This window comes from Psittacula echo, assembly GCF_963264785.1.
Source record: "Psittacula echo genome assembly, chromosome: 10".
Lineage (NCBI taxonomy): Eukaryota > Metazoa > Chordata > Aves > Psittaciformes > Psittacidae > Psittacula > Psittacula echo.
This window is the reverse complement of record NC_137741.1, coordinates 12,214,434-12,240,068: the sequence shown is the minus strand read 5'-3', so window position 1 is coordinate 12,240,068 and position 25,635 is coordinate 12,214,434. Positions and strand designations below refer to the sequence as shown.

The following is a 25,635-nucleotide window of genomic DNA, read 5'->3' as shown; positions in this document are numbered from 1 at the left end:
GGTAAGTTTTTATACTTTTAGAGAATTAAGAAGCGTATGCATATGGCCCTGGGGATAAAGACATGTATGACTTGGAGAGAGGAAGGCAAGCCTCCTGAGGAAACCTTCTTCTGAAGATCCAAGCTCTCAGCATACAGTACTGAGTTCTGCAGGTGAATGCATTGACACAGCAGCCATCATCCAAGAGCTTTTTCCTGATTCAATGAAGTCAGACAACTTCAGAGACTGTCAGGAAGACAAAGCTGCTCTATATACCCTAAATGTATTTCCATCCTTGTTGTTCAAGGCTTTGAATAAAGCACTTTAACACATACCGCTGTCTTTCCTGTACCTTAACCAGGTTAGCACTTGTTAAAGACCCTGTCCAAGATAGATTAAAAAATAAGACCTTAGGGTATACCAAGTCAGGAGTTTGTGTTCTGTTTAAATTAACTGCAAGATAATTGGCAAACATCCTGTACATATGTATTCCTCTGGATGATCTGTTCATGCCCTAGGGCAAAAGTAGCTGTAGTAACCAAACTGAGTTACAACAATCAGTCTGGGCTTAAGAACTTGTGTTTAAACAAACCATTACCACTGGACCTAGGTCATTCCTCAGTACAGATGTTTGGGTTTTCCAAACCTAACTCAGACTCTTAAGGATATGAAGACCCTTTGCAGCAATGCTGTTAGCCATAATCCCTTCACCCTGGCAATCTTCTGTCATACTTTTCCCTCTACATGAAATGGCTTGTTTGTTTACCGTAAAAATCATAAAGCTATTTTAGAACAGGTGGTGGAGAGCCCTCCTTTAGAAGAATCTCCTAGAAATTCTACCTGCTGGCTTGAGACCTCCTGATGTTGGGGAAGATGATGAAAAAAATGCCAAGCCCTTCACCCACACCCACCTCTCTGCAAAATGAGGGGGGAGGAAACAACAACGAGGTACTTTACAGGTCCTTGTAACTCTTACAAAATGTCATGAAGCTAATAGTAGTGAAGCATTTAAAGATTCCTAGGTAATATTTCACATGTGTATTTAATGAGTGTATTGTTACAAGGATAAGAGGAAACTAGATCCCAAAGTAGTTAAAGTGATTTGCCACAGCCAGGGAAGCACTGCTCTGCTTTCAAATACGCTCAACAGAATGTACTTCCTTGGCAACTTTCTCCTGAAACAGAATAGCACTGGCACAGCAAATCCTCACAAGTGGATGCAACTGGGCACTTCTCTGATCAGTGAGCTGGAATGCCAGTCAGCTGGGGAAAAAAAAAATCTAACGAGCCATTCACCAAAAATATCAGGTTTTCTGAGAGGGGATGATAGTTCATCTTTGCAGGTCATCTGTGGAGAAAGGGCAAGAAGCCACATAGTCTCATTGCTGAATACAACTGAGGGAGACAGTGTCTTTGCTCCAACTGATGAGGTAAAAATTTAGGTTTCTCCACCTTTTAGTACAAAGCACTTTCCAGGTAAAGGTCCCTGTGGACTTGTGGAGACAACTGAGATTTCTGCAATCCTACAAGCAAAACCATTTACCATTGTGACTTTAAAAGTCAAGCACTGGACACTTACACTCTACACCATTGGTCTTGACCTCATGATTAAATTTAGGTGACAATGACAAAGCAGTGCAATATATCAGGGAGTCACCTCCTAACCCACATAACTCCTGGCCAGGCTGAACATCAAGCTACTTCTTAACACCCTCAGTCTGCACTTCCCAGCACAGTTCAGAGGCCCACAGAAGAAATGGAGGAAGATTGCCATTCCTTGAACCTGCATCATGTGTATTTCACTTCCACAGCCCTTAAAATTCTCTAGTTTGTTTAGACTTCATATACCAACAAAGCAAGATTACCTACAAAGCAAAATCTACCCCATGAACAGTGTCCCACAACCTGAGCACAGCATAGCAAAAGAGAGCTTCTACTGCCCAAAAAGCACAAGAGAACTTTGTAAGAGCTCTTAGCAATCGGAACAGCCAAGATAAAGTCAGGAGAAAACTTCAGAGCTGTGTAACCTCCAAAAAGAAATCCTTTTCAGTTTAATTGGCAAAATAAAGATGGTCATTTCAGCTCATTTTTTTGACAGTCCTCACTGCAAGGAATTCACAAGAGAGCTCAGGGTTTTAGAGAATGTGAACTTCAGTCATGCTCCTCTGGAAATTTGGTGCCTGGCAATTTTCCCGTGGCCACACTGTGACTAGGGGCTAAGTCTGAGAATTAGAGAAGCCATTAGACTTCCCATAACTCCTGCCAACTGCTAGCAGGGCTTGCTCCCTCTGCTCCATTCCCACCCTCACTGATTTTATTGTTACTATACAATAAAAAAAAAATCTTCCAAATGTTATAACATACAGACAGTGACAGCAGAATTGTGTTTTTCAGTAAAATATTTAGTGCTAGGAATCAACAGGAAAGAATGCCCACCAAAATTCCATTTTTTAATATTTGCTACCAAGACAGAAGGCTGACACTACTGCCTGTCTTCAGGGACAAATACTGTCTTTGTCCTTCTCACCAAAGCCAGGGGTGAGAGGGTGAGAACTTCTCAGCTTCCTCACTGAGGAGTTCCATTGGTTTCATGAGTTTTTCTTCTTATTAATGAGGATCATAAAAGTTAAGTCTCCCTTATCCCCAAGAAGCTGGTTATCTCTACTTGGTACCTCTAAAAGTGGTAAAAAGGCTACACAAGCTGCTCTTTGGAGAAAACTTGGTTCCTGACAAGCTAATGCTCTAACACATTCATTTTAAAGAGCTGTAACTTGCAATAGTATTTCAGAAAACATAAAACCCTCCTAAAAAAGAAGGAGCTGCCCCAAAGTAAAAGTTGCCGTACTTTGTTAAACGTAAACCATTAAGATTAATCACACAGGGAAAAGTACCAGTGCTAGGCTTAGGGATCTGTGACTGGGAGCACAACTACTGAATTAGACCTGACTGGTCTCATGACAGATCTCAGTTCCATGCATTAAATAGCAAGGAACGAGACACAATCTCCAGAACTGAGAACATACAGTAACATAACTAATGGACAGTATAAGCAGAATAGCCCTTTCATCTGAAATCCTGCAAAAAGAGGATCATTTCCACAGCAAAAGACAAAAAGAAAACAAATACTAAGTAAATTAAAACTTACAGCAAAATCAGTGGAAGCATAAAGGAGTGTCTGAGTTCACAGGACTTACTCTTCGTCATAGTGTAGTGGTTAACAAAACAAAAGCTGTTTGGGTTTGCAAAACCCTCTCTGCCTGGCTTTGAAATGTTTCCTTCCTCTAAAACATCAACATGACCCTCAGCTTTTTTTCATCGGCATGATACTCTGCCTTATGCATGAAAAAAAGTACTAGTTCTCTGGTCATATAAGTCCTCTTCAAAACGCAAACCTGTATTTAGATACAGTTCATCCCTCTTGCTTTCTTTTAAAACACTTTCATCAGTTGTTCTTGGTCCCTGCAACAGTATTTGCAGAAACACATACATGAACGATCCACATCAATGGAGTTTTCAGTGCTAAGTATGTGCTAACTCTAGTTGGCAAATTAATCCTTCATTCATAAATTGCACTCAAGAGTATAATTTTTTTATTGCATTTGTCAACATAGCAATCAAGTTTTAAGGAGATAAAGCTAAAATATCATTATCATATTACATGCCAAAGAGCAGTAAATCAGAGTGCTAAAACTGAAGAAGAACAACATGAAAAACTCTTCTCATTTTTGTACCTTTAAATAGATTCCTTGCATCTTTCTCCAAAGCACACTCTGCTAACTGCTGCTAGAAACAAATCACAGCATTACATGGACACAGTTTGACCTAGGTGCAACTTTTATGCTCTTGGGTATATGATGGCTCTGATCCTGCTTGATATATAATTTAGATCAAGCATTCAAGTAGAAATACACACCAAGTTGGCTGAAGAGCTACATGCTAACCAGTGGCAGTCTGGCCACAAAGCATCAGGCAACAGAACACATCCCAACACACCTCAGATGCAAATGAAGAACTACACAGGTACAAATACATAGAAACAAAAGTTCTGTTGAAAACCTAGAAATGCAAGTTCTAACTTTGAGAGTCACCACTCAAGAACAGCAGCAGATGTGCAGATTTCGTTTATGATCTGAAGTCACAACAATTTACATTCTTTCTGCAGCCAGCTACTGGTTGAAAACAGCCCCCACTGCTACATGAAGCTAAGGGGAAAAAAAATAAATCAATTTACTATCCCGTTACTCCCATCATTAGAAAGTTACTAGTAGTTATTGGTAGTTTTTTGCACTAGCTATGGATTAAGCAATTGTAAAATATGGGATCCAAGTATAATGGTTGACACCTTCGCTGCACTTTAGAGAAGCTGGGTAAGTTTTGCTTACAGACCAGACATCAAATTCTGCTTGTTCTGAAAATTGTAATAACTTTGCCACCAGGTTCAGTACAGGCAGGAACTTGCTCACTGGAGCTATACTGATGTCTTTCTGGAACGACAGAAAATAACCTTGCCCTTATTACAAATATTACTGCCACTATTTTTATTTTCAAACCACATAACCAGCAGGGAACTATTTTCTACCATAGTGAGGCAAACACAACAGCTCAAGTTCTGCCTCAGGTACACCACTCAGGCCCACAGATTGTAATGGGGTTGAAGGACTGTCATTTTAGTCCGAATTTGGCCCACCAATAAATCTCTTCAGGATCTGAAAATAATTCTGTTTTGAAAAATAAAATGCAAGTATCTTGCCAGCATTCCAGTGCCATCCACACCTCAGTGTGTGCCAGAGCTCAAATTCCAGTTGTGCAGACTTACATTCTGATATTCATCCTATGCAGAGATATTTTATCACTGAGCTACACGGAAAAGTGCAATTTTACCAGGCAGTTAAACTGCAGCAATGTGCAGGGTGGTCACTTCTGCTTCCAGTTACCAAAGTAGTAGGTGTGGTTGTCTTCAACCACTTGTGGAATTTCTCACCAAACTTTTATGGAGAAATAAAGGCAAGGGGAAAAAAAGAAAGGAAAAGGAAAAACCCCAAAACTTTAAAATTGAAAGAAACAGCAGACAGTACTGCAAAAAGAAATACACATCTGCAAACTCAGTTGTCTGAAAGCGGATTTTGACCTATCTACTGTCACATGGATACATTTGTGCATTGAAAATCTTTAATTAAAACTAGCGTTGTAAAACAGAGTTCTACACTACAGCATCAGAGAGACGCAACCCTAATAATTCATGTGTGAATGAGGAACATCATCTTGCCAATGATGCAAAAGTACAGATACTCCTAAATACAGGAAGACTGCATTCAATGGATCAAGGTTCTTCCATTGAGCTTTAATTAATACATGAGCATGGTTCTTTTCAATGAAGATCCTTATAAATGTTTACTTTGCTGATTGCTTACTGAGGTTATTTGTCTGATTAAATTTTACTAGAGATAACAGAACCTCCAACTGGAAGACAGAAAGCAATGGTAAATGTATAACTTTAAAAATACAGTATCTTTTAGTGGCAAGTAAGATGGGGCCTCAAAGTTTCCACCACATCCCATCAGGGAGCTAAAGGTCACTCCTAACTCAAAGTTAAAAACAATGGGAAGTAGAGGATGTCATTCTTTCATATTTGCAGAGTAATTCTGTGTTTTCTTTGTATGGATTTACTTAGGAAACTGGGAAATCTAAAAAAAAAAACAAACAACCCAATGAAAAGATTTCAAGGTTACCACTTTTCCCTTAACAATCAGAAATCTATTCATATCACTATGCAAAATGTTTGATTTATAAAGGAAAATATCTCTTACTTGAAAGGTTTGACCTTTTTAGGCATATAAAATTCTTGAAGTTCCCTGTGCAACTTTCAAAGTAATGTGCACACTAATTCTACTTTTGCAAAAAGAGTGAATTCTCATTTCCAGTGAGGAAACAGATGCAACTTAAATACACTAAAAATATTTAACAAATAAATGAATTTCTATCCTGATTAAAAATAACAGTCCTTGGAATAGTATCTATTTAGTTCACTCAGAAATGAAGCACCTATCTGGCCAACAAGGAGACCATCTTTACACCATCAAAAATGTGTCACCTTAATTTCTAGGGATCTAGTGCTCAAAAATGGTCTGTCATGTAATAATGTAGTAGAATCAAAAGCCACATTTCTTCCTTTTCCAGGAAAAGATAAGAATCTTAGTTTGAGTCCCACATAGCAGAATCAGTGTCTTTTTCACTAGCAACAGTATTTATTCTCAAAACTGCTTTTAACTTCTGAATATCCCTTTTTTATTCCAAATTCTTTTGCTTTGTAAGGGCATTCACTCTCTACATAGAAATGCAGACTACCTTTAAATGTTTAAAATGCCATCAAAAACCATCTCAAATTACCGTGTCAACCACATTCAAAATAAATACAATTTATTTCATGTCAATGCATTTTCATGTCAAAAACTAGGTTGTAGCCCCCGCCCTTTCTCCCAAAACAAAGCCGTACATCTGGGAGCTGGTTACAGAATGCTGAGCTTTTTAGTCAGTGTACAGGGACAGACTTAAAAGATTTTACAACAAGAGCAGAAAAGGGACTGACAGTTTGATTTGAGGCCAACAGTTCAACCCATAGTAAAAGGGGATGGTCTGGAAGACTGCACAAATTAGAGACTCCACGACTTCAGTTTCACAGTGTGTGTACCAACAGTGTTTATTACATTTTGGCCTTAACACGGATTTCAAGAAAGAATCTAAAAGGCTCTGAATGCCAAAATCTTTTTGAAAAGCAGAGGGCTTTAACTGCACCACTTCCCTGATGCCTTTGGAAACTTAAAAGTATGACTCTGGGCAATAAAACTATTTGATATGTCATGCACATTATAGCTGTTCAATTTGCATCTATCATCCTATGCCAATTTAAATGATGGTTAAATGGGGATACCTCATTATGTTACTGAATGGACAGATACCAAAGTGTAGAATGTCAAGGGGCAAATTCCTAGTGAAGCTCCACTACATGAATGGGTCTGACACATAAAACGGTGCAATTCACATGGCAAACTGTACTTAGGACACGAAATCACACAATAGGTGCAGTCTCAGAAACAGTCCTTTAATTCCATCCAAGGCTAGTAAAGCAGTTTACCACATGAACATAGTATATCCATACATATGACCAAAATAGAACACAATGCTAAATTGTTCTCAGGTGTGAGGTGTGCTTCTGTGGTTCCCTGACAAAATACAACTTACATAAAGCTTGTATTGAACCAAAGTCACCTGGTGGCCAGTCTGCTCATGACCATCTTTGCTTTAGGTTTCTTTCACTTTTTGCTGACAGCTCATCAGAGCTTCAGCTGTCCATACCTCTAAATATTTATTTCCTATTTGAGGACTCATTTGAAAGTCAGCTGGCATTCCAAGTGGAATGCTAAAAGAGTAGAATATTTTCAAAGTATTGTTACTATTGCTGAAAAAGTAACTTCTCAAGTTCCTTCTCAAGGTGATGGCCAAGAGAGGTGAACAAACGTTCATGTAACTAAAGTAAACCAGCAGTTTATCACTGTTGGCAGTGGCAACTGTTGGATGTAACTATCTCAATGGATGTTAAAAATAATTCTCATTCAAAAACCACTCATTTTCTTGACATTTACTTAAACATGAGGAGCAGATATTAAAGCATGCAATATGGGAAGCAAAACAGTTCCGAAACAGTATTTTTTTTTCTAAGTTTCCGAAGAATTATAAGCAACTTTCTTAATGAGACATTCTTCATATTCACGTAGATCGAAAGCATACTCTAAATACACTGAACATTAAGTATCTACAAGTGGTTGTAACTACTTCACCCTTTAATATCTTTAGCTTATATTTAGACTTAACATTTTGATTATAAAATCTGAATTGCTGTCATCTTAAAAAGCAAGGCAATGCTGGTATCTTGCTCTGGAATTTCACACCACGTGTAACATTGGGAATAGTAGAAAGGGAGGGAGAGCTAGTAAGTGTATCACCTCCTGTTCTTCTGCCTCACTTGCAAGTACATTCTACAACCAGAAAAATTCTCACTGTGGATGTACTTACACTTCAATCTGAGCCATACAATTAAGAATACAAAGGTTACAACACAGTAAGATAAACACCTATAACCACAGAAATACAGGCTTGTGTTTAATACTTCCTCTATTGACACACTCAGACACCAGAAAAGGGAAAGCTTAGAAATAAACTACCTAAAATGACGAGGGAAGAGATACAAAACAAGCTCAGACCAGGGACAGCAAAGAACCATGCAAAGGGCAGAGAAAAGTCAGTGTTTCTTGCCTGGCAGATGAATGTACAGCTGAAAGGAGTTTCAGTAAAGCTTTTACCAACAGTAAGTACTCAAAAAATTCAGGGTTTAACCTTTCAGTCATGCAAGGAATTGCCCTCAGATGCAGTGACACATTTTGCATGAGTTAGCTGGCATGGTCAGGAGAGGTACCAATAATAATGCTTTAAGAACTGAAAACAGCTTATGCTAGTAGTGCAGTACCCTAAGTGATTTACAGTTTGTTTTTTTCCCATTTACAAGCAACAAGAAATTAAAGGGTAAAGATAAAAAATTAGACTTAGATATGAACCCAGCTCACATGTTACCACACCAGTTCACTTCATACCATTTAAAAATCAGACACCCTTCTCCTGTAGAAAAAGGGTTCATGCCTTGCAACAAGAGCACAAGAAGCATCAGCATGGAAGTCTGGAGCTGTAAAGATTGAGAAAAGTTCATGTATCTCAGCGTGGGAAGAATACTCTCAGTGGGAGCAAGGATGCCTGCACAGGAGAGCTGACGTCAGTGGAAGTGGGAGGGAAACGGTGATGGGAGGTTTGTCAGGGAAATGATTGAGGACAGTGTCAGTGGGAACAGGGAGGAATAAAGAGAGAGTGGACAGCCTCAGTGGACGCATGAACAGTACATGTGGGAATTTCAAAGGGAGGGAGGGCTTGTGTGTTCCAAGCGGAAGGAATTACCAGACAGGCAGGAAGAGAGAAGACAGCTTAACTGACTAAATAATGTGCTGTTAAATGCTGAAGCAAGATACACTTCAGCGCTGCAGGTACAACACAGCATACAGCCTCCTGTGTGCAGAATTATGTAACCATTGGCTTGCAGCAACTGCAAAATTCTCAGGCAATTTCACAGGGCTTGAATGAAGAAAACTTACCAGCTGTAAGGCCACGGATTTAAACTGGCTGTCCCATATCAGCTGATAAATCAAAAGGCTATTTCATTTAGCCCTGCTGGCTTAGGACTATTTTTAATTTAAAACAAAGGAAGTTTGGATTTACTCTCTCATCCCTTTGCACTGAAATGCATATATTTCTGTGTTACATCTACGTGACAGGGAGAGTTACACAAGAGGAAGGAAATCTCATATACACAAAAGAATGACAGAGCAAAATAAATGTGCAATGTATGTGCTATGCTGAATAATAATGCACTACAGAAGAGGAGTGACACTCACACGTGATGTTGGGACAGCATATGCTTATGAATACCCAAGCCAATTGTAAATAAATCATAGAATAATTAAGCCCTTATACCATTCCAGCACTTACCCCACTCATGCTATAGATTAAACAGAGATATTATTCTCAAGGTATTTAAGCAGGTTTCTATAAAGTCAAGTACCTTTACCATACATTCAACACCACAAATGTCTGAAAAAGAAAATCATAGCTATAAATAATATCTATGAAAGACAACTGCAATTTTAAGTCCACTTTCTTGAAACTGCTAAAGCTAAACCCCCCCCCAAAAAAAAAAAAAACCACAAAAAAAGAAAACAAACAAACAAACAAAAAACCCTCCAAACCATAAAATCCCAAACACGACAACCAACCCCTCTCCTTTGCAACAGTACTGGGGAAGTATCATTTGATATTCTTAATGTAGCACTGGATAATCAAACCCAAGTCACTGCATCCAAGTCTTGCTCATCGTTCACTGGGAAAGTGCAGACTTTAAGCTGTGGAATTGATACACTGAAAATTAAGGAAGAGTTTTCATGGTGGTTCTCTTTTTGATACCACACTTATTCCATGAGGCTCTTACATTTTCAAATAAAAGCACTGTATGAAAATTCTAATGAAGGAGGGAGATACAGGTCCTATGGCCAAATACCATTACTTAAAAGGGCTCCTCCATTTCTCACATACTGTCACCATACTCGTACATACCAGAAACAGGTATTATGACACTTACCTCTGCACACACACATACACTTTCAGGACTGCTCAATAAATCTGCTATGGATAAATTCAGAGATTTCCATGTTAGGGAAGAACAGGTAACTTTTTTAGCTAGAGTTTGTAAACTGATGCAAATCACAGAATACAGTATGCTCACACCACACATCTAAAAAATCATCTTGACCAGAAGAAAGATAAAATAAGACATAAACATAAAGCCAAAATAGGTCTGGGGCTAATCAGCAATACATGTAATGCCATTTTACAATTAGCATGAGTTATTTCTTTTTTATGATACTTTCTGACTTGAAAAACATTCACTATAGCTAAAAACCAGATTCAATAAAAGTTGTTGCACTATTATACATATTTTAATAAACTTAATGCTAATGCCAGCCAAAATGAAAATATGAAATGTACACATGGGCCAAGTTTTGTTTTTAGTTCTAACACACGACTCTTGGCTTTAATCTGTGCATATACAGCAAAAGACTGTGAATGAATTTCAATTAAAGTGCTCTGAAACCAAGTGCAAATGCCATTCAGGCAGGTTACTGCCTATTCACACAAATTCTGATGACATGACCACTGCTCAAAGCACAAAAGCATCTTGTGTTCGTGTGAGGGTACCCCAGGGGCCATAAAGGGTGTACTACAAGCACAGTGAAGCATACCAATGGTTCCTAGTAGTGCTCTAATTCTTACAGTTCTTCTTCAAATCAAAAATCCTTTTAACTCCAAAACAGCACAAGGTCCTGCCCAATGCTCCTTTTGGCTTCAGGAATTTCAGGCTCCTGTCCATTATCGTCAATGTTCTCATCAAACTTCGTTTCTTTCCAAACAAGTTCAGTGTCCTATGAAAGCTGCTCTCTGTGACAGCACAGCCCTCTCTCCAGCACAACCCCTGAGACAACGCCATTATCCAGCACACTAAGAACTCTAAATCTGATCATATTATACACACTAATGATAAAAACAGAGAATGAAATACCATGTTGCTTTATAGCTCTAAAGTGTATTATAGGATTTTGCACATGAAAATCAGGCAGATGCGATGGCTCCAACAGATTCTGTATTCAGCTGAGCACAAACAGAATTCCACTCTCACTTCTCAAAACCCATCATTTCACAGCAATGTGCTTAAAGTGATGACAAGGGCAGAAAATACGACAGAGTGATAAAAATCAGAATGACTGCCAATGAGAGTATAGTCTGCATAAAAACCAGCATCATCCTATAGCATCTGGCTGAATTATCCAAACTTAGGAACAACAATTTTTACAGAGTTCCTAAAATCAAACAGCAAAATTTAACAAAATTAAGACCACTTCCCATGAGTGCCTCTGGAAACAGGTTTTGGAGTTGTTTTTTAACCCATAAGCAAGCACACAGAAGACAAATTCACAGAATATAAATTTTAAGAACACTTTCGGTTTAGATCCTGTAATGTGCAATTATATTCAGTATTACAAATTCAACTAGCAAAACTACTGTCAGGATTCTGATGACAAATTAAGTGTCTTTAATGCAATTATCATATTAAACATGCCATAAGCATGTCTATCATGTGTGAACAGGGCCATAAAGTTCAGTTTCCTGTACAGTGTTATTAACACAAAAATTTAGTTTAATGTAAAACCATTCACTTTCATGTTCTGCCTTAGGTATTTTAATTCCTCCTCCAACTCACTATCAACAAAGCATCTTCCAATTTTCTAGACTTTTCTTAAAGTCCTATGAACTGAAATGACTAAATTCACATAACAACAGAAGAAAATAAACCACATAATTTAACAAAATTATTCCAGGTCAATACTCCAGAAGCCATCTCAATGAGCATGTAAAAATCTTAAGAAAACTACAGATCCAGTGATTCCACAAAACGCTTGACATTTTGCTAGTTCTTGCCTGCATCTCAAGCCTGTATCTTATATTTAAGGCATGTGTACCTCAGTTCTTACCACGGTAACCCAAAGCAGATCAGCCATGTTATATAATATCCCCTGGGCTACTACAATTTGGTTTTATTTTTTATATTTGCTGTTACTTATTTTTACAAAATAGATAGTTCCCCCCCCAAATAAACAACAAAAATACAGGATAGTGAAAACCTACAGCGTTACGGTCTAAAGTACAGCTTATACATAAACAGGCCATCAATAGAAAGTACACAAAGCAGCAGGCACTCCACACCACTCTCAGTTAAAACTAAAAAAATCACAAATTACAATTTTTTTCAGCATGTGCCCAGCGCATTCATACAGCCGTGGGTCGTATCTCTACACACGCCAGCACGCTCAAAAAAACCCTCCCAAAAAACACACTATCTGCAGCAACAGACAAGGTCAACAAGTTGTTAATGTAAATCAGTACCCAGAGCAAAAACCGCTGCCACTCTCAACTTTCTGAATGGCAGAGGTATGCAAACCGATCAGCCGGGCTAGCAGATGCCTCAGACTGCGATTTGCCTCTGCTTCCAAACAAGACAGCAACACTGGACAATCCAGCACAAAACACACAAAGAACACAGTGGCACTGCAGGTCCCATGTACGGCAGAGTCCCACCACGGACGGACAGACGGACGGGGCTTCCCGGTTCAGAAGCAAGACCCGTCCCCCTGGTTCTAACAATTGACGAGGACGACTACAATTATTTCCTTCTCAACATTAGAAAACGCATTTTGTGGAATCAAGAAAGAGAATCGGGTACATCTATAAAGTCGTTTCAGGAGACTGGTTAGTTTTCTAAATGAAAGTAATCGCTCAAGCCAGAAAAAGCTTCCCCGCAACATATCACTTCAGCAGGGAGACTCCTTGGGTTAGACCACTACAGCCAGCTCCTGTTCTGAGAGAAACAGTGTTTATGTTTAGCACCCTTTTTACCTTAACACTGGATCTGATGGTCTCGACCTCTGCCTCCATGCTCTGGCTGTTCTCTTTCTTGTTTTTCTTAGAGGAATTAGTCCTCCCCTCATAAGTGGATGTGTTGTAGCATTTAATGAATAATCCTGGGACGGGGTTGCCTTGCTGCTGCTGAGACATGGTTGTGTTGGTCTGGTGAGGGGAATTGCACTCTTCAGACTCACTGCTACTGTGACAGATCACTCTGCTGTCAGAGAGGTTGGTGCTTGGAACACAGCCCATGCTTTGTGGCCACCTGGGGAATACTTCTAAGTTGGGTATATATATATATATATATGAATATATATATGTATCTTTCCTTTCCGTTGGTATTTTCTCTCTGCTTAATTTTTTGTTAACAGGTTGAACCTCTTCCCTGGGTCTCCACTACACTCTGAAGCAATGCCATCGGTCCCTTTTACACACCAGAAATGTGTTTGTTCTCCTCGTCCTCCAGGAAACGGGTCCTTTTATCTCAATCTCAGCAGTGGGCTGGGGAGCTGGAGGGAAGGGAAGGGGTGAAATCAAGAACTGGTCTACTTCATATTTTCACAGATTATTATTCATTTTTCTAAGCCATCTGAGAATCTTGCTAGGGTTTTCTCTCCTTCAGGGAAAAAACAAAAAAGGCAAGAAAAAAAGGGGGAGGAAGGGCAAAAATAACAAGGAGTCCCCCAAGCCCCAAAAACACGCACCCCAGCGTCTTCTTGGCTCAGAGCGGCCGGGGGCACTGCACCATCTCCTCCTTTCTAGTCCGAAGCACAGCGCATTTTCCACCGGGGCTTGTACGGCGTGACCGGTTAACCCGGTAACGGGCCGGGGGCCGCTCCCCACCGCGTCCTCCGCGGTCCCGGCCAGCAGCGCTCACACCTCGCGGTCCTGCTCGGCGCTGTGCCGGGGTATGCCTTGGGGCCAAACCCAACAATTTAAACGAGTAACAAGAATAATGGAAGATTGCCCCTCCGCGCCGAGGAGCCGGCTGCGCCCCTCACGCCGCGCTGGGCATGTTCCGCGCCGCCTCCGTCGCGGGCGGGCGGCCGCCGCGGGGGTGACATTCAGGTTCCCGTCGTCGGAAGGAAGAGCCCCCCGTCAGGCTGCAGCGGCATCCCGCCCGCGGGGCGCGGGGCAGGGGCGGGCCAGGCCGCGGGGAGACCCCCTCAGCGCCCGGGCCGAGTGCCGGAGGCGGCTCTCGGAGAAGCGGGGCACACAGCCCGGAGGGCTTCCCAGTGCCGCGGGAGGAGCCGGCGCGGCTGCCGGAGGCATCAAAGGGCCTCCATGTTGGGGGGGATTTCTTTTTTTTTTTTTTTTTTTTTGGTCAGAGAAACGATGCGAAACGGCGAAGAGAAGAAAAATCAAAAATTAAAAAACAGGAGGAAAAATTAGAAGAAGCGATAAGTAGAAGGAAAACGATCCTAGCGTCCCATCCCGGCGGAAAGGGCTGCAGCGGCGAGAGCTCTAGTTCCCAGGGCCGTGATGTCTGCATCCCTTGCGGCAGGGAAACGCCTCTCTCCTCGCAGCCGCCGTCCCTCGCTCTGCGCTCACCTTGTTATTATTGATGTTCCTCAGCAGCGAGGCAGCCCCCGCGCCGCCCCGCCCCGCGACCGCCTCGCGGCAGCCCCGCCTCGCGCCCGCCCCGCCTCGCGGTCCCCCGCCCGCGCACCCGGGAGCTTGACAGCGGCGGAGCCAATACAAGCACCCGGCGGCGCTGACCTCCGGCCGGCGCTGGCGTCAATGCAAATCACCCGCCCAGGGCCAATGGAGCGGCGCGGCTGCCCTCGGGCGGGCGAACTTCAAACCGCCGCCAGCACTGTCACCGGAGCGCCCCGCGCCTAGGCCCGCCCTGTCTCGCCGTTCCCCAACCGAGGGTCCTGGTCTCCGCCGCGGCCATGAGAGTGGAACGAAGCGTTTCCAATGCGGCATGTGGAGCCGGGGCACTTGCACATGGCTGCAAGGCCCGTGTCACTGCACGACGCCAGCCACCTCGGGACGCTTGAATGCAACGGCTAGTTCCATCTGTAGAACTCTTAACCCAGCATCAGAAGCCCGGGTACCCTGCACACGTTCACACAGGCAGCCCACCTGGGGAAGCCAGCAACCTGCCACCATGTAAGGATGGAGGAACTAGAAACAGCCAGTTGCTATTTCCCTTCACCTTCCTTTTCAACTCAGGCTGTACCAATTTCTTTGCAAATATTATTGAAAGCAAAGACTTTGGAAAGGGAAGATGGTGCTAAGGAGGGATACAGACCCTAAGGCTTGGAAAATGAATCACAGACAGACTCTTTCTGGCACATGTAATTAACTTTTTCTGTTTCTATATCATATGGAAGTAACGGTACTCCCTTATACAGACGAGTTTTGAGCAGAGGTGTCTGTACATACTGTAAGAGAGCAAACAGAGTATTTAAATCCCTTTAAAATGCCATGCCCAGTGCCACACAAGTTACTGCTATAGGCAGTACATGTTTCAGAAGTACCAGCTCAGGTTTGGTGACAGATGTATAACACCTTATTCTACCAAAGACCACACACAGACTGAGGGGCTTGTAAGAGCCCTATTTGTGTTCCGCATGGGTCATTCACTTTCTTTACTATGTCATTCGTCATTCTGCCAACCTTTACTCTCTAATAGCTCACACAGGTGCTTCTCTGAGGTACTTTGTTTTCAGTGGCCAAGGAACAGCAATTTAGGGAGGAACCAAACTTTGGATTTAGGAGCATGGAGAAAACCAAATATCAGAGACACAACTTCTGTCAATAAGCTGTGTCTGAGGAGAGAAAATGATGTATCACATGTGGAAACTTTAAATTACTCCAAATTTGTATTGTGAACACTTTTGTGTTCCCCTATCAGAATCAGTGTTTCAGAAGAAACCAATTCGGTGTGAGCATTGCTGTGCATTCAGAGCAGTCAGCCTTTGAACAGTAGCTTAACTACAAGACAAATGCCATCATAATTAAAAGCAAAATATGCAGTTAAATGATGAATATGACAGTGAACCACACAGCTTAGTGTCGTCGGCAAACTCGCTGAGGGCACACTCAATCCCACTGTCTATGTCGTCGACAAAGATGTTAAACAGCATCGGTCCCAATGCCAACCCCTGAGGGACACCTCTCGTTACTGGCCTCCACTTAGACATGGAAAATCATGAGGGGAGAGCAGGGGCGGCCGTGAAGGGTGGTTGTGAGGGAATTTCATGAGGGGAGAGGAAAGGCAGCCATGAGGGGTGAGGGGCTGCCATGAGTGGTGAGGGGCTGCCATGAGGGAAGATAATGAGGGGAGAAGAGGGGTGGTCATGAAGTTTGAGAGACAGCCATGAGGGAAGATCGTGAGGGGATAAGAGGGGTGGCCATGAGGGAAGATCATGAGGAGAGAGGAGGGGTGGCCATGAAGTCTGAGGGGCAGCCATGAGGGAAGATCGTGAGGGGAGAGGAGGGGCAGCCATGAGGGTTGAGGGGTGGCCATGAGGGAAGATCGTGAGGGGAGAGGAGGGGCAGCCATGAGGGTTGAGGGGTGGCCATGAGGGAAGATCATGAGGGGAGAGGAGGGGCAGCCATGAGGGAAGATCATGAGGGGAGAGGAGGGGCAGCCATGAGGGAAGATCATGAGGGGAGAGGAGGGGCAGCCATGAGGGAAGATCATGAGGGGAGAGGAGGGGCAGCCATGAGGGAAGATCATGAAGGGAGAGGAGGGGTGGCCGTGAGGGAAGATCATGAGAGGAGAAGAGGGGCAGCCATGAGGGTTGAAGGGCAGCCGTAAGGGAAGGTCGTGAGGGGAGCAGAGGCATGGCCATAAGGGTTGACGGGTGGCCATGAGGGAAGATCATGAGGGGAGAGGAGGGACAGCCATGACGGTTGTGGGTGGCTATAAGGGAAGATCATGAGGGAAGAGTAGGCGTGGCCATGAAGTTTGAGGGGCAGCCATGAGGGTAGATCATGAGGGGAGAACAGGGGCAGCCATAGTGAGTGAGGGGTGGCCATGACAGGTAGGGGTGGCAACTATACAGAGTGGGCCACTATGGGGAGCAGATGAGAAGTGGCTGTGAGTGGAGATCATGAGGGGCAGCCATGATGAGAAATCTTGAGAGGAAATCAGTTTGCCCTTAGTGACAATGATTTAGTGGTAGGGTTGGCAGTTCTGGGGTAACGGTTAAACTTGATGATCTAAACAGTCTTTTTCAACCTAGCTGATTCTATGATTCTATAATATAGACAGCAAGAATGGCAAAAAGCAGCTCTTCACTCCTACACATTAGAGCATCAGTCAGTGCCAATAAGAACACCTTACAGGGTTAGGAGATGCAAAGCCAAATGTCAGTGCTTTTGAGAAATGTGTTTTTTTCAGGATAACCACAGTACTTGCACTGTCAAAATGCTTTTATTTACTCGTCATAATCGCTAGTTTTAAAGGCTGGAAAATCAAGTCTTTCCTTCCTCCATGTCTCTGCCACAGTGCAGTTTCAAGTATAAGCACTAGTCACGTAAACTTCATCCACCCCATTAACTTAGCTGATCTGTATAGCCTGTTAGAACCAGAAAAGACGTTGGCTTCCTTTGCTCTCTCATCACTTTCGATGCCCACTTAAGATAAACACTTAAAAAAGGAGGGAAAGTCTTAACATACCTGCTTTAAACAGTGGGCACTGTTTGGAGACAGATCTTGTCCTCATTCTTTATGTTAAATGTTATTTACTAGATCCCATTAATAAGAACACACTTAAGTGCAGCTAGAAAGAAACCGAGTGAGAAAAGAATACTGGAATTCTTACTTGTGCCATTAACCACAAGTATGGGCTCTCCTCTTCTTCACCCTTAAGGATCTGTCAGCAAAATTGCTTTGCACTTGATTTCTGGTGGCACCGGAGGAGTCAGAGGCAGCAAAACTTCATTTTCAGGGCTCCAGATTCAGTTTGCAGTGCTGACGCCTAGAGTTAAGCTTTCTACTTTGTAAAATAAATGGGTTGGATTTGCAGCTACACAGAGATGAAGTGTACATTTCAGGGAGTCATTTCAAAAAATATCAGTATTTAAAACATGTCTGCTTTCCACTTTAGAAGCAAACAAATTCCCATTCAGCCAATACTTCAGCTTATCCAAATGACAGACAAACAAGTACTGGGGAAAGGGGGAGAAATGCTTTGTTCAACATTACATTATAATAGCATGACAAAACAACAAAGGGTACATGCAGATATGACGTGCATGACCTCTTTGCTGTTTTTCAAAGGTTTTTCTACAACTAACCCTAGACAGATTATTTCAGATTATGAGATAATTTCTGATTAGTTCAACCTACAGCCTAATTTCAAACAAATATAAAAAGCCTCCATTTGCAAATTTTTCAGATGAGAACTCACACTGCCTTGAATGGGAGGATGAGATGAGCATTAAATGCCTGAAGAACCCCTTAGCAGTTTAATAAAAGGCATTGAGAAATCACTGGAGTTGTTGCTACACTGATGAAAATCCAATGAAAGAAAGAAATTTCTATTTGAACAAGACACCGGCACAGGCACTGGCTTGTTTCTCTTCAGTTTGAAAACACTGATGCTGGTTTTTATTACTATAGAAAAATACAACTGAAAGTATGGATTTACCCACAGCCTAGATCAGAGAGAAGGAGGAAAACATCAAAATCATTGCCAATGGTAGTTGTTTGTCACTACACTATGTGAGCTCTGTGGATAAAGGGGGTTGTTCAAGCTCATTTGCTAAACTGCAGCTCAGGAAATGCTAGGCCCTATTAAAAAAAAGAAAAGAAATAATGCAAAATAGCAGAGGAAGAATAGGAGCGTAGACACTGGCAGATTAGGGCTGTGTGGGAAGTGCAAGGTCAGTACAGAGTCAGTAAGTGAGAGGTCAGAAGAGAACTAGCTGTAGGAGACAGCTGGGGAATGAGAAAGGTTATTTATGGAGAATAAGGTTGAATTTCATTCAGGACTGAAGAATAAGAAAGAAGGACAGGAAAGAGCTTGGAATGAATGTTATCAGCTTGGTCTGTAGAGCAGTGCGTGCTGTGGGAGGTCAAAGTATTTAGAGACCAAATAGGTAAGCTTAAAATTTTAAAAGGATTGAAAATTACAATATTCAGCCACTCCCCCATCTATCCCACAGACAAATTACATTGGATCCTGCATTTTTGACAAAAGACTGAAAACCACACTGACACCCAGATCTTCCTCACTGCTCCCCATGTCTGCTACCTGCTGCCAAATTTCATAAGTGAAAGCACTTCCCTGTTGATGTATCAGCAGCATGCATCCATTTCACACAGCCTTTGGCCATTTCCTGTTGCACACACTGAGTTCATGCAAGAGTACTGGGACAGTTCATTCTTGTCCAATTACACAAAAATGCATATGAAGGCCTGCAAAAACTGTTTGGTGCCAAAATCCAGTTCTGATAATATTTCACTGGCCAAGACACTGAGAGTGAGAATTATACAGAAGAAATGATGGACTAACACCTGTATGAGCAACAAGTATCAGTGTGCTTTGAAAAAATGTTTGTTCAGCAATGGCAGCATAAGTGTGCCTGCAACCCTGTGAACACAAGGCAGCAATCTTGATACAAATTACATTGGTTTAATTGCTTCTCTCCCCAGGTCAGCTGTATGTTCCAAATGTGCCTTTTGGCCTTCTGAAAAGTTAGGCAATCCTGCTGGTCTATAGGCCAGCAAAGGAGGCAGTGGGGAGGAGGAACTGTGGAAAATGTGCCAGCACACAAACAACTGAATGAACTCTACACTGCTAACTACTGACACACACAAGCTGTGACAGAGCTCGTCTCTCCAGCTTCAAGGTCTTTGCTGTTAGGGTGGTGAGGCACTGGAATGGAGGCCCAGGGAAGTTGTGAATGCAGTGTTCAAGGCCAGGTTGGACAGAGCCTTGGGTGACATGGTTTAGTGTGAGGTGTCCCTGCCCATGGCAAGGAGGTTAGAACTGGGTGATCTTAAGGTCCTTTCCAACCCTAACTCTTCTATGATTCTATGACTGTAAGATAGTCTAGAAAAGAAAACAGGGACCGTATTCTGCCTTAGCCACAAGTTAGTATCAGCATTACACCCCATAAGCAGGCCAGGGTACATCTGCTTGTTTGTGTATAAGCAACTGGAACTGGGCATTTTCAGGTTACGCGAGATGTTTAATATCTGTCCTGGGACAGATCATCCCCCACCTCCTGGGATGTACAGAAATCCAATGGGTTTATTTTTCTGCATCACTTTCCTGATGTCCTGAAAAACCCTAAAGCAACTGTCAGAAGTGCTGCTCTGGAGGCCTGCCAGGATGTCTGGCTTGCTGCTGTTGTGTAATTGCAATTGCAGAACACAGACAACTGGAAATCAGGGCCTACTTGGAAATCAGGGCCTTCAAGACAGCGTAAGTCAGCAACTTTTTCAACTCTGGCATCAAACACATTCAAGTCGAAAGCTCAGATACTTCATGTATGTACAAGCTTCGCCATTATCACTGGTGTCAAAATGGCTTGCACAGCTGTAGTTTACATGTCACACTCAATACTACTTAGTGGTCCGAAGGATAGGCACACTATTTCTGGGAGAAAAATGTAACCCCCTTCTCACTGTATCTTCCTTCCACCTCAATTACCCTCTTTGGTGTCCCACAATGTAGAAGTCTTTCCTAACCCCATCCTACCCTAAAGATTTGTCTCCTTTTCTCATATTTCTTAGTCTCTCTTGCTTCTTCCTGCCTTTTCCTCCTCTAAGTACCCAAGTATCCAAGACCTCACCCACCTAGAGGAGACCACCAAAGCCTTGTCTTTCCAATTCCGGAGTCTGAGAGCCCTACACTGCTGGGGAACACAGCACCCACGGGATGCTGGAGGCTGCACTGTAACACCCAGCTTGTCCAGCAGTGCCAACTCCCAAGCTCAGTGGGAAGCAGGAGTGCTCTGTGAGCTGCTGCTGCCAAAGCAGCCTCCAACAGCTCCCACTGCCTGGCCTTGCCTCAAGTCAGCCAAAAATTTGTGGGGAAGGGAGGAACAAAGCACTGTCGTCCCCACCCACTCCACTATAATTATCCTGTGCTTCACAAGCAGGATTATCTATCTGGATACACAGTGCCACGCAGCCTGCTGTGACCATAGAGAATTAGCTGTTCCCCTCCTGGAGAATTTTCCCTTCTCTCTTCCTAAGTATTTTAACTAACTTACATTAATTCAGTATGCTGCCCTTTTGGTTTGTGATTTACTAAACCAAGGATAAGAACTAGTCCTCCCAATAGAAAACCGATCCCTCTTAGGTGGGGTGGTATACCAAACTCCTGCACCCTACAGCCTGCTGTCTCTCTGCTTCCCAAGGGTATTGGATCCCCACTCGTAGCCAGTTAGCCTCTGGCTCAGTCCAGGAGTGACCCCTGCCTCAGGATCCTTCAGACTCCTGAACTGATTCCTGATGCCATAACACCCTGTATCACACTGTGGCCTGCCTGGATCCCCTAAGAAAAAGCAACAGAAAATCAGTAAAATAAACAAGCAATTTTGCTCCTCCATCAGTAGGTCAGTTTCCTTTGGTCATCAAAGCTAGAAGGATGAGCTCTTAGTCTTTGTCAGCCTATGCCAGCAGTTAAAACATGAGTTCAGGCTAATGAGGGAAGACTCAGCCAAAAGAGGCTTTCAAAACCACAGACTTTCTCTCCCTGACTCTCTCCCCATTTCCCCTCTCCCAGGTCCCCACTGCCTCCTGCCCAGCAGCCTGCTCCTAGCTAACCTAGCTAACTTTAGTGGCCAGCGGCCTTCCTTTCTGGGCCAGCATCCTTAACCCTTCCCAGAGAGTGACAGAATAAGAGTGGCAAAGAGAACAACAAAATACAAAGCTAGAAATTCATCCCTACAGTATAGCAGCAGCAGGAGCTGAAAAAAAAAGCTCCTTAAAATCACCCCTTAAGACAGGCTGTACACCTGCAAGACAGATAGCTTTCACAGGGGCTGAATTTATTATTTAAGGAACAGATCCACCATCCATGGTTGTACTGAGCAGTAATTTATTATGTATTCACAATAGGAAACAATCCCATATACTGGCTGCAAGATTTATGTTTTTAGATCGCTCAAACATCTCAAAATTTCATCCTACAAACATGTCTGAACATAAGATAGGAAACTGGACCTCATCTGAATACTTAAAAACTCTTGGCTGTATTCTTAAGTACATTTCCTTTCTTGGGGCCAAACCAATACCTTTAAATAACTCAGTCGTATCTAACTGTGTACCCTCCTCCGATGTTAGGTCTTTTCTGTGGAGGAAGGCAGTATCCTTACGTATGTAAAGAAGCTGAACCCTTAGTTAACCAAGAGAAGCATACCCTACCATCAGATAGCCCAGAGATTGTTGTGCAATTTAGCACTCTCTCCAAATGTACCCCTTTTCCCAGGAATGCTTCACATCCAGTTCCTACGTTACAATCAAGTTCTGTGAGTAATGTTTCATTCATAATTCACACTATTTTTCCAACTGTATTTGTGTTTCTGTAAGCTCCCATCAGGGAATTTGTGTTCCTTGCCACTTGCCTGCATGCAGCTCTGCATGCAGACAGCTGTAAGGAGGAATGTACAAGAATCCGACCTCTGCGGTGCCATAGCACAGCGCTCGTAGATCATGAGTCTTGTAAACTCCATTTTACAGCTGTCTGCACATCCAGCTGAGCAGCAGGAAGAGCAACACCACACAAACTGCAAAAGGAGATGACAACTTTGCGGAGAGATAAGGAGAAACCACACTGAGGGCAGCTGGAGAAACCAAATCCTGTAAGTTTTCAGGGGATAGCTATTAAAAAAGAGAGAAAGGGGGGGACTCAGGATGTGTTGGAGAGATAAATCTTCTGAGTTTTTGAAAAGGGGAAGGCAGCACTTGCAGGCTCACTCACCACAGCCCTAACAAACATAAATCTTACCCACATGAGCACCATCTTTCCCAACACACTCACCAGGGCTGGCTGCAGTGCAGCTATCACAGAAGGATCTGTCATATTAAGCAGAACAGCACTTGGCAGTTTGTGTGAATTATGGTTACAGCTGGCACAGCTGGGTGCTGCAGGGGTTGACAGGCTCTGCAACACAGTCACAGCAGTGAGCACTGAAAAAAAAAGTCATCAAAATGGTTTTGGAATGGAGGTGAAGAATAGTTTTAAAACATATCCTTTAAACTTATGAGAGACTTCCAAACAGATGGGGTGGGGGAAGATCTGATAAACTGAGGGAGGCTGATCTCATGGTTTATATCCGCCTCAGCAAGACCTCCTGGATCTGCACTCAGTGTACCTGAGTGGGTTCCTCATGCTCAGTCCAAAGGCTTTTTAACCTCCTCTCACCTGAAATAAGCTGCAATGCCATCTCTTTGTCTCCCTGGTATACCTCCAGGGCACAGTTCTTTACTCCCTATCCCACTGCAGAAAGGCCTCACACTGGTAGCTGCAGGTAACCAAGGAGCAGTGCCACTCCTTCTGTTATCTCTCACATGCCCCAAGTGCTAAACACAGATTTCCTCACAGCCTAATCTGATTTATACTTGGGGTTTTTGAGAGTTTCAGAGGAAGCCAGTGCACACATTAGCTTTACAAGGAATTGAAATAACCAATTCAGAACAATCACCCTAAGTTCAGTACCACAACAAGTATACCTATCTGGCAAAACAACTGAAGAGTTGTCCATCTCCTTGCAGTCTTGGAAATTCATTAGGCGGAGTCATTTCAGGAGGTCAGGATCATCCCATGCACATGGCATCTCTTCAGACCTCCCCATGAAGACCACTTCACTATTGCTCAGCCAGCATAAGCACTTAAAATTTACATCTTCAGAATGTGAACTTCTTGACAGTCTCGAGCACCAAAAGAAATAACCTTTTTTATTTTTTTTTTAAGTTCTGAGAGCTGAGAACTTCAAAATCTGACCTAAAGTGATTATCCTTTTCAAAGAAAACTAGGTTAGTAACTGTCTATTTCACAGATTCACATGGGAAAAGTTTTGTGGCCTTTTGAGAGAGAAGAAAAAAAGAAAGGATGTCTCCTACACAAGACACTAAAACACTTGAAACAACGTCACTACAAAAGCTTTTTCCAAACATAGTCATGCTTGTTTTCAGCAGGAACAGCAAATCCCAGCAAAATCAGTTTTCCACTGGGGAGAAATACAGGTATTCAAGAAAAATGCTACAAGAGAGACCAGTCTAAAGTCAGCTTACCCACAGCAGGCTGAGCATGCACACAGACTTGTGCTGCACAGAGGCAGGCAGCAATTGCAGCTCTGCAGTACTTGGCTGTGGCTCATTATCCAGAGACCTGTTTATGGTTAGCATGGGGTGTTGCTCCCCATTTGCTGCACCCAGAGCTCCATCTTACTTGCTCACTTTTCACTCGGTGTCCTGACTAACCCATACACCATGAACAGCTGGGCAAACCTTGCTGGGGCCTCTGCCCAGGCTCACTCCTTTACAGAGGGATTTCTAGGAAGTTCTGAGAGAAGGACATCAGGAAACATTTGCCTTCTCTTGCAGGTTTTCCCCCAGAACAGCAGTGGATTAACCCTGAAGTCCTACCTGACTAAGTAAGGCACCATTCAACTCTCTACCAAACACCCCACAGAGGTGGAGAGGAGAGACATAACAGGACTCTTACACCTGCAACTAATTTATAAAAAAAAAAAAAAAAAAAAAAAAAGCTGGAGGAATCTCCCAGCTGAAACCGTGTGTCCAGCTGCTGGTATTTCACTGACTAGGTAGCAGGTGATCAAAAAGAAAAACAAATTAAAGAAGACAAAAACAACATAGCTAATTCCATCCCTCAACTGAGTGAATGTTTTAATGTTGAACATTTAAGAATACAAAAAAGGCACTAACCTATAGTAATAGTTAGAGATATCCATCACCATACAAATTACCTGCAACATTAGACACTAAGACAGAAATCACTGACACACAGGTTTAAGTAAGAGAGAGCAGATCCCTGGATTGCATGTGCATGTAAAACACATTGTTCTTTATTCCTTTGCTGATTAGCTATGTTGGCTGCTCCTTAAAGTGTGGACTAGAGAAATGAAGTACCACCAAAAGGTGACTCCTGGACACAAAGGAACCTGTCCAATGACCAGGGCTGTCACAGCATCCTGGGCAGGGTGGGCAGCTATACCAGGAGATGCTCACAGCTCCTCATGACAGTGGCACAACAGCATCTCTGCACTGCAGCCCTTGATAGCTTGTTGATCAAGCCACAGTCACAGGCTTTCAGTGCTGATCAAACAGGAGGAGACAATTTTTCACCCCAAGACTGTTTTCCAAAACCCAGACATTTTCATACCTGCTGATTTTGTATCTCCAACGCAGTGAGGTTAGTACTCAGAATCCCTTGTAAAGGTCTCCTTTGTGGTCACGACATGACACTTAGGCAAACTGAGATAATTTAAAATCAGATTTGCTCTTCTTTATTTGGCTGTTTATTATAGTTTTGCATTTTCATTACTACAGAAAACTCCATTAGAACAGCCACCTTCACTTCCGCTCACTGCCTTTAGTTTTAGTGT

The 25,635-nt window shown here is 42.8% G+C and overlaps 1 protein-coding gene across 1 annotated transcript in view; it reads right to left on the bottom strand.

The window, feature by feature from the left end:
* Nucleotides 1-13,344, bottom strand: part of PDE8A (phosphodiesterase 8A) — a gene marked incomplete at its 5' end in the record, with an annotated part of 120,139 nt that extends 106,795 nt beyond the window's left edge. The window contains one exon of the mRNA XM_080626786.1: nucleotides 13,084-13,344. Within this exon, the coding sequence (XP_080482912.1) occupies nucleotides 13,084-13,344 (261 nt within the window). The remainder of the gene's footprint in view (nucleotides 1-13,083) is intronic.
* Nucleotides 13,345-25,635: the final 12,291 nt, after the last annotated feature.